This window comes from Tubulanus polymorphus, chromosome 5 (assembly GCF_964204645.1).
Source record: "Tubulanus polymorphus chromosome 5, tnTubPoly1.2, whole genome shotgun sequence".
NCBI classification, from domain to species: Eukaryota; Metazoa; Nemertea; class Palaeonemertea; order Tubulaniformes; family Tubulanidae; genus Tubulanus; species Tubulanus polymorphus.
In genome coordinates, this window is record NC_134029.1 from 5,723,073 (window position 1) to 5,739,914 (window position 16,842).

General features: G+C 38.3%; 2 protein-coding genes across 4 annotated transcripts in view; one reads left to right on the plus strand and one right to left on the minus strand.

Annotated features, from left to right (window-relative positions):
• Window positions 1–73: 73 nt before the first annotated feature.
• On the plus strand, window positions 74–5,085 carry LOC141905438 (snRNA-activating protein complex subunit 3-like). Of its 2 annotated transcripts, XM_074794303.1 has the most exons (10): window positions 74–198; window positions 1,096–1,275; window positions 1,397–1,486; window positions 1,814–1,898; window positions 1,977–2,081; window positions 2,160–2,300; window positions 2,441–2,523; window positions 2,686–2,850; window positions 2,942–3,046; window positions 3,545–5,085. In XM_074794303.1, exons 2-10 carry the CDS (start codon window positions 1,109–1,111, stop codon window positions 3,687–3,689), a joined length of 1,086 nt encoding a protein of 361 aa, XP_074650404.1. In that variant the 5' UTR covers window positions 74–198; window positions 1,096–1,108; the 3' UTR covers window positions 3,690–5,085. The 2 variants fall into 2 exon arrangements, with proteins under 2 accessions (XP_074650404.1, XP_074650405.1); XM_074794304.1 differs by lacking the exon at window positions 74–198 and having other exon boundaries at window positions 205–1,275.
• Window positions 5,086–8,457: 3,372 nt separating this feature from the next.
• Window positions 8,458–16,842, minus strand: part of LOC141905274 (heterogeneous nuclear ribonucleoprotein K-like) — a 32,223-nt gene continuing 23,838 nt past the window's right edge. For both annotated transcript variants that reach the window (XM_074794100.1, XM_074794101.1), the window contains exons 6-14: window positions 16,529–16,572; window positions 13,795–13,867; window positions 12,972–13,214; window positions 12,549–12,706; window positions 12,250–12,363; window positions 12,077–12,123; window positions 11,188–11,321; window positions 10,841–11,010; window positions 8,458–9,560 (exon numbers count right to left, since the gene is read on the minus strand). In XM_074794100.1, the coding sequence (XP_074650201.1) occupies window positions 9,530–9,560; window positions 10,841–11,010; window positions 11,188–11,321; window positions 12,077–12,123; window positions 12,250–12,363; window positions 12,549–12,706; window positions 12,972–13,214; window positions 13,795–13,867; window positions 16,529–16,572 (1,014 nt within the window). In that variant the 3' untranslated portion in view covers window positions 8,458–9,529. The remainder of the gene's footprint in view (window positions 9,561–10,840; window positions 11,011–11,187; window positions 11,322–12,076; window positions 12,124–12,249; window positions 12,364–12,548; window positions 12,707–12,971; window positions 13,215–13,794; window positions 13,868–16,528; window positions 16,573–16,842) is intronic.

Below are 16,842 nucleotides of genomic sequence, written 5' to 3' on the forward strand. Positions count from 1 at the left end.
TGAACTTGACATCAATTCAATTCAACACACTGCAAGTCGCAAGGTCGTTGGCCTACAAAACGTTTTCTTATCTTTCACTTGATTTTTCTATACTTTTTTCATCAATTTCTTGCTGATTAAGCAAACAGATCTAGAATAATCTTTTTACGAATTTTCCATTTAAATTTCCGTCAAAAGAAGTTGTCAAAGGTGAAATAGGTAAAAAGTTCACCCAGTCCTGACAGTGTGGCTGTCTCCACACAGTGTCAGTGTATCTACGTTGCTCTACGATCTACTACATCAGACACTAAGGTTCTTGGTGAAGTAAAAAGAAGATATTCAATGCTGAATGAACGGGGTGGTGGCCTTAACTCGGCCTACCCGGGGCTAGGCCTACCTAAATTCTTCTTTACCATTACTACTAACGTTTCCTAATTTAATCTTGTTCCGAAACAACATTCTATGATTTCACGAATGAATAGAAGATATCATTTGCTTCAGCTTTGTTGTCGTGCCTGTGAAGTGTTACTAGATAGAAGGCAGTATACCGGATCCGGTCACCAACTTCTGAACGCTATTTTGCCGGATATCGTCTCTAATTGGCTGATTTACTCCCGGCATGCGCAGAGAGGTGCGCGACTTAGAACATTCGAAGGAAGTGTGGAGGACAGAGTTTGAGAAAATAGAGCGGATAGAACGAGACTCGAACCCAGGCCAGTGAATTACTAGCGCAGCGTCTTCCCAATAGACCACTGACCTCGCTGAAAACCACTGGAATGTTTTAACTACATAAAGCCTCACCTTACCCTAACCCTATCCCTAGTTGTGAAACGGAAACCTCTGGACCCTCTTCTCGCCCTCTTGACACTAACCCTATCGAAACCCGAATCCTAAACCCAATAAATTGATTTTATTGTTACATAATATATGGATCCGGCAAAATAGCCTTCAGAAGTTGGTGATCGGATCCGGCTAAATAATCACTTCCTTACTAGAAAACAAAATTTTGCCAAATGACTGTTGAAGTCCGAAGACCTTATGGCTTTTGTGTTGTATTTGTGTTTCAAAAAAATTGAAACCAAGGCCTATATATTTCATTTGTTTCACTCTTGAAAGGATTAAGCTGAATATGGAGGATGATAATCTAATCAATCTAGAAGAGTTCCTTGACAAATGGGTAGCCGAAATTCCGGAAAGCTATTTCGTCAGGAGAATGCAGGATATTGAAGAGGCAGTCCTATGTGAGAAAATGCAACAACCACCAGAAGTAATCAAAGAATTGGCTGCAGTTTGCGAGTAGGTTTTGAGTGCAATCAGTCCCTAATCATAATTATCTTTTGTGAAGAAGTTTTCAGTCTTTACCAGAAGCAATTGAAATATCCAGTGACAAGCAATCTGTTTGAAAAATCTGTTTCAGTCCATCAACACTACAGATAACTGAAGAACCTGTTACAGAATATGAAGCGTTATGTAATGTCCCTAAAGACACAAATCTTGCAAGTATCAGGTAGGAGATCTGGACATTTAAAGTAAATAGTAGAATTTTTAGATGTTTAAGGAAAGGGTAAAATTTAACAAGAAGCAACATTTCAAGAGTATGAATAGGAAGCGAGCCTTTGATTAAATAACCATGCCAAAGGTCTCCCAATTTTAGATATATCCGAAAAGATGCCATTTCTGATTTGTATGTAGATTTTGTCAATTTCTGTCTTGAAAACATCAACAGAAAGGCAAATCAAGTCCCCCAAGTACCCTCTTCGATCCACCCCTGGACAGTCACAACTGTGTATAGGACCTGAAAAACTGTTAAAACATACTTACCACATTTTCATAGGATGTTAAAAAAGAAAACTGGAAATCATAGGTGTTGGGATTCAATGATTACTGACTTCAGCGAAAAGTTTTACAAGCCAGTACCGGTATGTTATCAGTTGGTTTATCGTCAGCTTTTATAATTAAATTGATCGTGTTAGGCTATATAAGAATAATTTTTGTAGGACGCTGAGAATGCTGAAAAAACTGATCGTATAGAAACCCAAGCGGTTAATCTGCTCCTGACAGTTCATATCTATGATCCAGTCGCTGCGTATTCAAAGTCGAAAGTAAGTCAACATTGATAGCCTTGATTCGATAATTTGCACAGTTCAATAAGTTTAAACTGTCGAAATTTGAACTTCCAGCCGAAAGTCAACCAGGAAATCCGTGTACTCGGCAGCCAACGTTTGTCCGAATTGAGGGATGTGATTACATGCGCCTCTGATTACGTAATAGCTGGTGACTTCAGTCAGTGCCCGAAGCAGGTACCAGATATTAGAGCTAAGGTAAATTGCGTGTAAACTGAAAATTGTGTGTGAACTTTTATTCAAGAACTTTTCATTTTTGGCCGAATTATTGTGCGATTTCTCTCATGTATTCGTCTTACCCGGATATTGATTATCTTCTCGACCTACCTCACTTTCAGGATTTATATAGATCGGGATTTTTCTTCATAGAAAACACATTTTACAATGATATGAGGTCTATGGATAGTCGGGACTATAGCGAGTAAGTACTCTACCATTTGACGAGTAGTTTTACTGAAATTTTAGCATTTTTCCCGCTTGGATGCCCGACCCCCTGCGATAACACTAACAATGAATTCAGATATCATTCCTCGGATTCCATCAAACCTATAAAACAGCAAAGAAGTTTCAACTTTCATTTCAGATGTATCATAAATTGGACAAAATCTCCAGACATAAATGTTGGACCATTCACCAAAAAAGATATGGAGGAATCTCTTTTCATCGATTTATCGATAAGGCTAAACCACCCTTATATTTACCAGCACCAAGGAAACTGTGAACATGTCATTATGTTCACGAATGTTCGGTAAAAAATTATTACATTTTGTTGTTGAAAAAGTATTATGAAAATACAAGTGTATAGTTTTGTCAATATTCTTTAAACTTTCTTAATATAGTGTTATTCACGAAGATGATGGTCCGATCGAGAGGTATCCACTTCTCATTCGAAAACGTAGACGAAAAAGAGTCTTGTGTCGTGGTTGCACTCGGTCCAATGCTAAGTAAGATTTTTTGATGCGCAGTCAAACCTGCTTAGTCAATATAGATTTCTATATGATCCATATATCAGGGTGGCTACTGACCTGGAAAATTCAGGGAATCAGAAGAATCAGGGAAAACTCAGAGAATTTGACAAATCTTACCACTAACCTTGAAAACTCGGGGAATTTCAGATAATTGACCACTTGTTTCTTCATCAGTACGGGATACAGTGCAAAAGGAATGAAATTGTAACATTTTAAACGACAAAATTTCTTTTGAATCACTCAGGGAATTTTGTGTAATCACATGGAAACATCAGGGAAAACTTGAGGGATTTGTAAATGAGCGGAAAGAAGCCACCCCGTACATTATCATCAGTCAACTTGATGTAGACTTCGATTTTCTCTAAATAACTGCATGAATTTCATTGTACCTAAATTATCTATGTCAAATTAATGTGTGTTAACTGTTCGATGTAATTTGAGTAATTGAGCATCAATATCTTTTTCTCTTATCAGGTGGACTGTTCGTGGAAGCCCCTTTTCTACCTTTGATCCTAGTCATTTTTGCGACGAATGCTTCATTATGTTACACTACAATACAGATGGGGAGAAATTAGGCGATTTCAAAGCTTATGCCTTTGTGAATAACGCCTTACTTTGATGGAGTCATGGATGTTAGTTCGTTTGAAGTTTATAGATGGCAGCATTGTTTCGAGTTGCAGAACTTTGCTTTATATGAAAGTGCAAGGATTACATTTTCCAAATAAAAGCCACCTGATCCAAATCATTGAGAAACATCGTAATTCACCTATTAATCAGTATCGACATTAAAGTGTTATCACTTTACATGAGTTAGCTGACATAACAAGAAAATTCGGAAGTACCTGATCCAGATTATCAGTAAAATGATGCGGATCAAACAGGATTAACAGTTGTATCTGACAGTGCTGTATGTAGATTATGGTTGAATATTAGTTTGTCAATCTTTGTAATGAGGCCCATTTACACACGAAAGATTAAGTTAAACTGATTTTGTTTCTCTACTTTGAACTTATCGAAAATAGCAACTTTTCCGAAGATTCCTGGTATGCGTGTTCTTTCTTATTGCTGAAACTAGGCTCGACGGACATCGGATTTTATTATTACTCCATGTCATCATCTAAACAGCAATATCATGTATAATATTGGACACGCTCGTGTCAGTTTTCTGTATATGATGAAAATTGCCACAATTTTCGATGTAGCTAAAAATGCAATGATATCAATGATCATTTTCTCCTAGCCAAAATGAGACTGTGCAAGAGTTATGTGTAAATCGAGGTTGGCAAACTCCAAATATCGCATTTACGTACATGCTGGTCGTTCCTTGTGTTCATTTTATATATACGGTAGGTGTCATACGCACGTGTACATATCGTATGATTATCTAGTCGGATTCTAGGGTGTGTCCGATTTGTTGTCTGCTAAAATTGATACTTCTCTCGGCGATGAAGCTGATTGATCATGATACATGTGTAATTACTAGATCTTCCTCTGTATGCATGTGGTAGTAACGCACAGGAAAAAGGTTGCAGGGTTTTTCATTTGCCTCGATAATTCGATGGCCGCCGCGTATAAAACGTATGCATCGTTAATTACCGTATATTTCCCAGTGATGCACTAGTGAAAAATCCATTTTAAAACGCTTGTAAATTAGTGACGTATAATTTATCAATTACGTTAGCCTTTTCAGTGCTCAGTTCACCTCAAAATTTTAGTTTGTGTATGTGTAATTTTCTATTCGGTAGATGATTGTTTTGTTGCTTTTTTTTCCATTCGCTGAGAAGTGCCTCATTAGTGTAAGTGATCCAGACATGAATAAGAGGTTTTTGCACAGGGTATCGAATTCATTGATTTTCATATCCAATTATGACATTAATGGTATACTTAGCTGTGGGGGTTCATTTTCATGTTCAGACATGTACAAATTACATGTACCTTTATCTCGTATAACCGTATTGCATGTTTTTTGATTCCAATAAATCATATATTTTATTTTCTATTGATTACACGTTAAATTGTCTTTGGTCTTATTCGTAGTAGCTAACGAAAAGCTGGGATTTGTGGATGCAGCATCAAAATGCCACTATTGGGATATGGTAGGAAATGATGGAAACAAATATGTGAATTTGACAGAAAAAAATCCAGTATCGGAAATTCAATATGAAATGCATGAAACTGAAAATAACCTGCTAAACAAATATCTATAGGATTAGAATTGTTTCTATGAAGGCGGTAATCAACTGGAACAACACGATACAAGCACTGATCAGCATCAGCCTTCAAGGTTAACCCTCTGAGCAGCACCTCTCACAGCCCACTCACCCGCACGCCAGAATTGGTTCCAGTCGACGTGCCGAGCGTTAAGACACGGGATGACTCCAATTTGATGGCCAAAATTCCACATGTGTGAACAATGCGCGTCGTAGTCTTCGGGACTTGCAATTTATGAATTTGCGATGTCCATCTAGTTACTAACCTTCGCCGTTTGCTTTTCAATTGCGCATTTTCTGCTGATGACTTTTAACCCGCATTAAATGTGTATATAATTTTTTTCCTCCCGGTTGTTTTGCCCATACGGTACATACAAGTCTCAATCGACAACCTGATGTATTACACCTTAGGGCAGGGAGGTAGCATTCATACGCCTGCCCCACCCATAGCAACAGGTTTCCTCGGCAAGATTTTTTGTACGCGTATATATTTCAGAACAAAATTATTTTGCACGATTTAATGTTCGTTTTTTTCAAACGCCGGCGGCCAAAAATCGTGTTCGTGTTACAAAAGAGCGTTTCATATGAGAAGCGCGCTCGTTCATCGCTGTTAAAACTCAGTTTGGCAAGAGGGGCGTTTATCTTAAAGTTAAAAACAAATATTGGCTCTTACGTGAAATAGATTTTTAGCACGATAGACATTTTTGCACGAAGATGAGTGGATAGAGCTTGGAGTCAATATTCAAGGCTAGAGCGAGCATACGGACGTAGGCCTATTTCATTCCCATTGAACCTTTTGTTTTAAGAGCAAACCTACCGACTGTGAAACGGTTACGGATGCAAACTTCACCAAGCGCGTTACAAATTATCAATAATGAAGTTTGCAAACATTCAGTTCAATGAGTATATAGATTAAATCGGTTTTTGTGTTGACTCGCGTCGATATTTGAACGAAGTGACTCAACCCCGGTAGCTTTATTGTCTATATGGCGTTTCATTGTTCCCCGGGTGTTTATTGTTAAGCGACGCTGTGAATTATTATCCCGACGTATTACCTTCAACTTTGCGCATTGGCAGTACCATGGAAACATCGGTACATCATTAAATATCAGTTTAATTCGACCTGTTGGGAGAACGCTGAGGCTGGTGGTGCTACTACTGCGACCACGTTGTTGCTGCTATATTAATTTCGATAAAACGTTGACACAATCGGTGACGGTTGTTTGTAAAACCCATAATTTGTTGTTTGTAGACAGCTAGGTCCAAAAAGGAGGACCAACATAAAAAATGATGGAACATCCATGAAATGTCATTTTCTTTCTTCACTCTTGTTTTAATATGAAGACTGCGTGCTAAATACGCCATCAATATCAATTTAGTCAACCGCAGTTTTGACATGTTGGAAAAAATTTGATGTCCATGATCGGGTATCTAGGGTTACTATAGTAACTGCAGAGTTAAGGAAAGTCACTGTCACTAGTAGCTGTACGAACCTATTTTACATAATGCGATGATATAACTTTTAAGATTCGGAAATATGATTTTTTTTGCGATAAAGGCGGAAGTGGATTTTCTTCATGACGAAGTTTTACTAATAACCAAGAAATATTCATGTATACCATAATGTAAAATGTTGATACGGGTAAAGGCTCGCATACAAAAGAAGCTTTCAGGGTCTGTTGTTAATAGTTTTTCATTATTGTTATGATTTGGCCATTTACTATGATCTTAACCATGACGTCATCTAATCTTTCACGCATACAATCCCGAACACCTTGTTGTCATAAAGAAAAACCAACGGATCCACTGTTTTCAATTAAGACGTAGTGTGATTCTAGGAACTGTTGCAATCCTTCATTATCAACGGGTAGGGCGCGGTCATGGACAAATGTGATTCATCATATAGTCGTATATATGCATGTACAATGTTTCTATCGTAGAAGAATCTGCAAAAACTCTGATAATGAACAGCTCCATTTCATCCATAATTATTTAACCATTTTAAATTGATGAAAAAGTTATTGGCGGCATTTTTCCAATTGTCATTTTCACCGGCGCCAATTCCTATATTCGTATACGTATATATAGTGGTTTTGTGTGTGTTTTCAACTTACTGCCATCGGTCGATAAACACAATAAATGACAGACCAGGGAGGTGGCAGTGAACTCCCACCTCCCTGGACAGACCCTCGAAACTTGCAAATCCCCTGATTTTCCTTTGTAGTTAGTTGTGTATAATATGGCTCTCCAACACTGGTAGGCAAACACGCCTAGCACAAGATCTCATATTATTATCAACGGATGTTTTTGGAATACCAGTGTATGGAGTTATTTCGTGGATAACGAAATTGCATGTGCCATAACAATTGATAGTATCATAACATGTGTCATAACAATTGATAGTATTTTTCCCATTTTCATATCCCATTTATCCATCGTTTATGAAATTGCAACTACGCCCAGTCAGTTTCCCTCGGGGACCTCTGGATCGCCCGCGGAACTGTGACATGGATTCAAGCGCCGAATGTACGATCACGTGATAAACCGATAACTAAGTGGGATAATAGATCCTCCTGCTGGAAGTCGAATATTCATTTGGATATATCGCCACTTTTTCAGTTCTCCGAGGTGGACTGTTTTCTCTTATCCGTCCAAAAAGACACCATCCGCTGTATACACCAGCAGGGCTGCCAACCCTGCAAAGTGCTATCAGTAACAAGATGAATCTTTTTTCAGAAGCATGTTCAAATTATCAGTAATCAAGTTATGACCCTCAGTTACATCTTTCAGCATCAAACAAATCAAAACAGTTGTTTTGGACAAAAAAATAACAAAATACTGAAAACCAGGAACAGTCGACAGCTCTGAACCAGGGAGGAAAGGCTCTTCAATGCTTTGAATACGTAATATCCATACCGAGACGTGTGTGGTGAATAGCTTTGATTGGATAAAAGCAAATTCCACCCTGGATAGCGTGGGAAAGGCCAATAGTTCCTACTGTACACCGCGTAGGTAGCAATTCGCCTAGTCCTCATGTAAATCAAGACAGCGAAACCACATGGATACAATACCTCAGACATAAAGACTCCAAATTCGAATAACATCAACTACAACAACCGAAGATCTACATATTAAACCAAATGTTTTTATTATTAAACAGATTTGATACAATTTAAATCTAATTCACATAGAAAATACATATATAAGTCGTATCTTTCACTCACTACTGATGACAATGATGATAGCAGGTGATTTAAAAATGATTCCGAATAAAAAATGCTGCAATAAATGACGACGAACATATATCATGAAAGAAAGGGTTTGGTTTCATTCTCTATCAATTATTGATAAATGCAAGCCGAGCTAAAAAGCGATTCGAACCGCCACCAACGCCCTTTAACGAAAAAAGGAAGCCCTTCATGATATAACCGATAACGATGAAAAATCTGAATGAATTCATCCAAGAAATTTTACTGAACGGACTACTTGCGGGGAGGGTATCGAAATACAAACGTTATCAGCAGAAGGTACTTGAATGTTTCGGTAATATCATATTGACTACTTCTGAGAAATTGCTCTCGCACCCGCTGGTGGTACAATAACAATAGAATACAGAAAAGCTAATGGAATAATGAATGAATGAATGAATGGATGACAATATTGTAGTATTTGACAACATTCGAAAAATGAAATAACAATATCCACTACTAAATCTCAAATCAAATATCTGTTCTTTTTTTTCTATCTCGGCTGTGCCTATCGTGATAATTTCACTTCTGATAAAAGATACGAAGATCTATTTTTAACTCTCATACTTTGATCTAAAACATATGTATATGAATATCTAGGACTACGGGGTCCGAGGGGCAACTGTACAAAAATACGATGCATCAATATCTGGCGAACATTTGCCACAAAATACATGATAATAGATTTACTGAAAATTCGAAATAGTCCAAATTACAAGAGCGAATCACAATATTTAACTTCACTTCATTGATATACCAAGTGTTATTACTTATAAAACGATGCAGTTAGATTTTTCTTTTACCAATTGCGTCAATTAATAAATTGATGAAACGCCATTTCGAAAGAGTTACTAATAAAAAATACCGCAATAAAAACATTATTAATATTATTCGGTTATAAGCGTAAATATGTACAGCGAAATCATCGATCCAAAATGCGTCAAGGTTCGGTAACTTCACGGTTGGTGTTGTTTTGGTTGGACCGATTCTGTTTTTCGTGTTCACCATTTGGCACTGCCATACTGTCTTGCGCTGTAAGTATACAAATGTATAGAAAGATAAGCCATTGTCGTTAGGTCAAGGAAAAAGTCCAGCCATCATGCGCCATTCAATCACTCAGCACATTTTCAGCACCAGTTAGAATTTCTCATAGTATCGAATTGATGGGTTCGGCACACAGGCTAACAATGAGAAAAGAAATAACTAAGGCAAAAATTCCAAACGGCGGCAGAGGCTTCGAGTGAGTAACACCTCATCCATGAACACCCAACAAATAATATGATGCGTCTGACATGCGTATTTTTCTGTCAAAAATATTTTGACCTTTCGACAACCTTTTTACATCAAGTCGAAACCTGTTAATGTTTCACCAACAAACAACAATCCAATCAGGGAACCGCCGCTTAAAGAAAACCCCTATCAGATTACGTGTTGAACTAAAAGTCTTCAATAGAATTGCCCCAGTGATGCTTACAGTCCGAAGCAATCGCGTGCTCGAAGTTCCAGCGTCGACGATGATTTTCAATTAGCACAGTACGAGAAGATAGTGATTCATTGTTCGTTAATCAGCGAAACAACAAAATCACTAGTCTTCCAGTCCGGACTAATTATAACTCTCTTCCTTGATAATGAATGCTAGAGTGAATGAAATCAACGCTCACTGTTCATTCATTGCACAATAACACGACATAGGGTTCCGTTACTGGTAACTACTGTTCTAGGAGACTCGATAATCTTATCTCTGAAATGGGTCTCGACACCATCCGAAAAAATTAGAATATGCAAAATCATTACTATCATTTCAATCAAAAAAGGCTAAATTCAAAAGGAGGCACTCCTGAGACTTTGTTTCAGAGTGGTGCACTCGGTACAAATGAATTAATCAATAGCGAAAGCGTTCACTGAAGCCCAACTCTGCACAGACAACCAGGCCACAAGGTAATTATACAAAATATCAATAAATCAATCAATCGATTAGCGATCGATAACTCTTTCTCTATACACAGTTACAACTTTCGGTTTCTATGTTGAGATATTTTTATGAACACGATCTTTACAAATAGACATTGCCTCTTATACATCCAGATCCAGTATGAGATGAGTATGAAATGTCTGATTAAAAAGGCTCATCATTCGTCCTACACTTAAACTCGCTCAAATCATCATAGTTGGAATGATCATTTTGTGGACAATTTCCGGAAATTGAGTTGTAAATACAAATTCGGACCAACGAACTAGAGATTTCGATCGAGTTTGAGTGTATGAAACTAAGATTTTTAAACGCTAGATCGCACGAACATTTTTCAAATTACCTTTGTTGTAGAAGGAATTGCGCGAATTGGATTTGTTCCGGAGTACCGGTGATGGTAATAATGCGATCGTTAGAATCGTCCTCTTCGTCGTTGATGGTGATCCCCGCGTTCGTTCTCGTGCGAATGTTCTGAATGCGACTGCCGTTTTTACCGATGATCGCACCGGCCATCTACAATACACACAAACAAATTCATTACTACCATACTTTTAGTAGTTACTTCTAAAACAATCAAGAGTCGAAGAGGAGCTGCGTACAAACTTGTATTTCTAACCCTGAGATCCATAGTCTCAAAGAATGCAAGAAATTTCTCAACTGGATTTTGGAAGTTGAAAGTTTACTACTTACATGGTTCGGAATGGTGACTTGCGTCATTTCTTTTCGACCGCCTGGGTTTTGTCCTCTGAACATCATTCCTTGGCTGCCTATTCCTCCGACAGTGTCCTGGTCAAAGTTCTCGCACATATTACTACCACCAATAGCTATAATATATAAACGCTTAACAAATGAAGAGTCCGTTTTGAAAGTAACAACCGAGCAACAAAAGTCATACGTTACTAAACTTTCCAATGGATATGTTTGCAAATTCCGCCTATTTGTCCATCAACTTTTTCCAATTTTCAAGTAATTAATGATGAACGAAGATAAGATTTTGAACCAGAGGCAGGAAAGAAGTCTTACAATAATTGTTCGATATCTAACGATCGACATATGAAAGACTAGTGGACGTACACTCCTCAGCAATTTTCCTACATGGAGATGTAGGTCTGTTTCAAATAGTCGGTTGGAAGTTTTCCTACATTATACATATATTTGATGAGGCAGCATTTATAGCCATGTATCGCATACAGCCTGCAGGCAAGGTGTGCCCGCATCTTGCCAGCAGAACTGAGCTGTAATGCTGACACTGCAATCAATTCTGCAAATAATTCCACATTTTCTCGATGTTTAGCTTGTAATCGATAAAGCATTTACATATAACATGATAGAAACATCAAATGAAAATAGGATTGATTTCCGCAAACGGCTTTTTTGTTGTTGGGGTTGAATCGTAGTTCAGTAAAGACTTGCCAGTTAGCTTCAATATGTTCTTACACAACCAAGTAGATTCAATGCATCATTAAGCTAAAACTCATTGGCTCATTTCAGGTTATGAGATCACAGTAAGGTCGACTTCTGTAACTGCTAACTTGATCAAAGAATTTGATCGCCAACATAGTAGTGGTTTATAACTCACCTCCCATAGCTCCACTATTTCCATAACCATCACCCATTCTACCTCCGCTGGAATGATGAAGAATGAAAAAGTTTTACAAAAAGATCGAATAATTAAACACGGAAAACAAATGTCCTTCCATTTCTTCTTCGATGTTTCCTTCTTAACCGAAAGTTCCGATGTACGGTACATACCTCATTTGCATGTTCATTCCACCACGTCGGTTGCCGCCACCATCTCGGTCGCGTCCACCGCCATACCCTCCGCGGCCGCCTCCATCACGTCGGCCTCCACGGTCACCGCCACCTCTGCAGAACAAGAAACAAGCTGTGTTCATGAAATAATCAAAATAATGGTTTCTCACTTTGTTGACTTAATTGAAACCAACCAAGTACCGGACCAGTAACTATAGATACAATTTAAAGCTTTGTTCAAGAATTCAACTGTTCTTTCTTCATTATCAACGCCCTGTTAATTCCTCGACATTTCTTACCTTCCTCGTCCGCCACGACCTCCGCGATCTCCGTAACTTCTTCCACCGCTTCGACCACCTCCGCGTTCCATGCCAACATGGCCGCCGTACTCATCGGCGCAGTATTCATTGGCGTTGTACGGATCGTACGGATTGCTCGGTCCTTTCGGCGGAGCTTGCTACAAAATACGACGACAAGTATAAACTAAGACTCCATGTGTAACCCATAAAATATCCTTCGAAACCCTCTTTTCAACTGAATACTGAACAACATCCCGACATAAAACCCAATTTTCCTTTGTAGATAACACATTAACATATTATCATCTGCCAATCATCTGAACCAATCTTCGCAAATTATCAAGTTAACAAACACTGAGCGCTTCTTTGTGCCCTTAGAAAAGGCGACTATTAGGGCTGGGCCACCGAGCATTTTTCGCTTACGTTATGCAGAAGTTCGATGATCGTTCCGATGCAGTTGACGACGTCGACCGGTTTGTTGCCGATCAGAATCACTCGCTCAGTCGAATCCGGGCAACATTCGGAGAACACTTTGATCTTCGTATTCGTCTGCTCGCGAAGTTCCTTGATCTTGTAGCCGGCGCGACCGATGATACAGCCGGCCTGGCTCTGGTGAACGAGCATACGCAACTCGCAGTCGAAATCCATGTCTTTGTAGTTTTGATACTGAAATTGGAACGGCGTGAAATGACACTCAGAAGCGACATCTTAAAGCTTAAGGAAGGATTTTTTAATTTTGAAATAGGGATTGATATTGTAATCTATTCGATTGGTAAATTTCGTTTGATTAGGTTTGCCTTAAGGATTTTAGGTGCCTGACTGAACTTCTAGATTTCACAGATTTAGCTCTTTTTATAGTGTTAACACATACGAAAATGAAATACTTTCAATTGCTGAGTTACTCTGATTGACATATGTGATACTGGGTCTTAAGCACAACTTTAATTTGTTTAATTCGTAACTGGATAAAAACAGGCCAATCTTATCTGAATTCTTGTATGTTACGTGAAACCAGCGAATGTTTCGATAAATCTATTAAACAAGATTACAGAGTTCGAAGCTTCTCAATATTGACGATGTTCATTGAGCAGCATTTTCTCTGCTTTTTCTCAAGTAAAATATCTCGATCGGAAAATCAACTATCGAGGATAAACGACATTTCACCGAAAGATCAGTTGCTCCTTTTTGTGTACGTCGCACAAAAAGCCGACGACGAAAATAATTTCAAGGCTTCAACGACACTTACGTCTTCCAGGGTCGGGATGATGTCGAGCAAACATTCGAGTACCGTTCCAAGGTGAGCGGAGATCGTCAAAATCCTGCAATTGATTTCGAACAGTACAGTGAGCGAGGCGAACACATCCACGGTAAAGGACAACATTCTATACAAAGAGTTACTGACTATATATATATATAATGTTTATATATCTGGTATCTTTAGGCCAAGAAAATCATCATTTCAATTCAACAGTCATATACGCAACTAAGTTAATCGAATCTTAAACTATTTGACATCAGAGTTATTATCATAGATATACATAAAAAAGGCTGTTATTATCATAAGGCAAACTGATGAATAATGTAAATAGATCTGAAGTGAAGATTCGATTAAAACCGCCACCGAGTTTCGGGCAATGCTGGCTGAGGTGTAATAGCACAGATTCCATACTTATGATTAAAAAAAAAAAACACCGTTTATGTGTAGCAATGTTTCGAAATATTATCACAGTTAATTTTGATATAAGATGGCGGTGGCAGAAAGAGATAGAGAGAGGTGCACAGGGTTAGGATCTAGGTTCTCGATTGTCTCATTAATATCACATTAATTAAGCTGCTATGCCCCGATTATGACAATTATCTATCTAAAAACACATATGCATTTCATTCGCATATGTATTTTATTCACATTGAACATATCTTAAAGAAATAAAGTCCGTTCAATCGCGGAAAAACGGAGAAGAAATAAATCGGCAGAAAATTTAGCTTCATAACGCCGTTTTCGCGAGAAACATTCACGCAAGAAAACGAACTCGAATTTCTATCAAAATGCAACGACTTCCACCAAATGCAACCACTTCTTTTCGTAATCGTCAATGAGGGCGATACATGTGTATGTTAATATAATATCAGTGCTTAAAGAGAATTTCTTCTTGAAAAAGCAAGTGATAGGAAAGAAATGTGTCTCGTCTGGACAAGTGGAAATGCGGTCGATTTACTTTCGAGATTAGATGCTTTTTTTAAAAAAACGATTTCAAAATTGAATTCATTCATGGATTTTGTCATTATCAACTTTCGAAATATTTTCATATAACGTCAAAATCGGGCAAGAGATGAAAGAAGATGGTCTCGGAAAATAGTGAATCAACGTTGTAATAATATTTTCTAATCGGTGGAGGACGGCAAAGAACGTCTTAAGACTATCATTCAATGATAACGATCACGATCATACCGAATAACGATTCGAATACAATGTAAAAAAAAAAAATAAATCAAAGAAAGACAACATGCGTAAGAAACATGATGATGACGGTTCTAACTGAACTAGCCAAAAACAGTATTACAGACACGAACGGTCGATTAAATGGTAAACGCCAAAGTAACATTCATCCAAAATATCACATAATCATGAATGACGCACGAATGAGATTTTTGTGTAGTCGAAAGCACAATGCAGTAGTAATAAATAATCCGATTAACCGGTTTAAATAATGAGTTTTCACAAGAGGAAGCATTAGGATTTTTCAGCGACTGTATTTCTGCACAGTTTTCGTCTTTGCGCCAAAACCACGCCGCAATTCATCGATACAGACAGTGATGTCTCCATGAATTCCAGGAGCTGCAGTTGCTCAAAGGCTGGTTAACGATACCCGGACTCAGTTCCACAGTTGTGAGTTAGGGTTAACTCAGAGTCAAAATTAGTTCATTTTCAATTAGTTAACTCCGAGTAAAATCTTAACTCGCAACTGTGGAACTGGGTCCAGACCTATTAATACCATAGTAACGATGCAATTTTAATTGTCACTATGTCAACTATCCACTGGTTAACTAACTCTAACCAACTTATGAGCAACTGGGCCCAGTACAGACAATGATGTCTCTATGATTTTCAGATATTTTTTCCACAAACATTGCAAGGCGAAAAAAAAAACGTCGCCAATTTTCCCGCCGTAATTTCGTAATTGGCACAGAGGCATCACTGTTGTCCTTTTCCGACATAGACGGCACGAGTTGGTAGTTTAGGGTGGACTAGACCGAAGGCCAAGGTCACGGACATGGCAGAAAAACAGTTCTTGAGCGGACGCTATTTTCATACGGTAGCTAGTTAAACTGGTTTAACAAATCAGGTCAAAAACCGTACGTTAAATCTGCATCATAAGGAATAATAAGGAATTCATAGCGTACTAACAAGACGTTCTATACTAATAGCCCATTTCGATCCCGAATCGCCGATTAAAAAAGGAAGAACAATCAAGGAACACAGTGTTCAGGAAATAGTGTTTAAAAAAAATGGGCTAGAAGTATCATCAGTAAGGAAGCTATACAAAGATCAAATATTGTGCACATTGCCTACAATCTGCAAATAGCAAAAATGGTGGCAGTAGATGCAATGGTTGGCAATTCTAGGATAAATAATAGACAATTATGATGACAATAATATGACAGTGATGATGATATATTGTTAAAACTGAGAAAAACAACAAACTACAGTGATTTTTTTTCGATTTTTTTTTTCGGCACTGTATCAGAAACAGAGCTCGAAAAACATTCCCCTTTTTTCCAAGGATGGTCTCGGATGCCACCCATCTCTCTTCAAGTTGAAAAACTGTCAAAATCGAAATAATGTCCAGAAATATTTGAAAAATGCGGTTAAGGAGAGAGAGAGAGGTGGCATCCGATGTCTGAAGGGTACTGGTACGTAGTACTAATAAAAATTTGATGATTGATATTATCAATGAGAGAGATGCATGGGTGTAAATTACCGTTCTGGGCCTTGGGAATCGGGCACTTGAACACCGGCTTGGTACTGATGATGATACAGACCGAGGGCAAGCAGGCAGATCACAGGTCACGGGCGCACAGGTCACGGGCGATTGTCGACGGGCCGTGGACGTGGTGAATACAGGCACAGGCCATTTGTAGCAGTCAGCAGGCGGTTTGGCGTACGTAGTAGAGTGTGTGTGTGAACAGGCCGATGGGACCGGACGATGGACGACGCAGGACGTTTTCGGAGATCAGGAGAAAAAGGCAGATAAAAAATGGAAACAATGTGTTATTACGGGCAAATATAAACAAT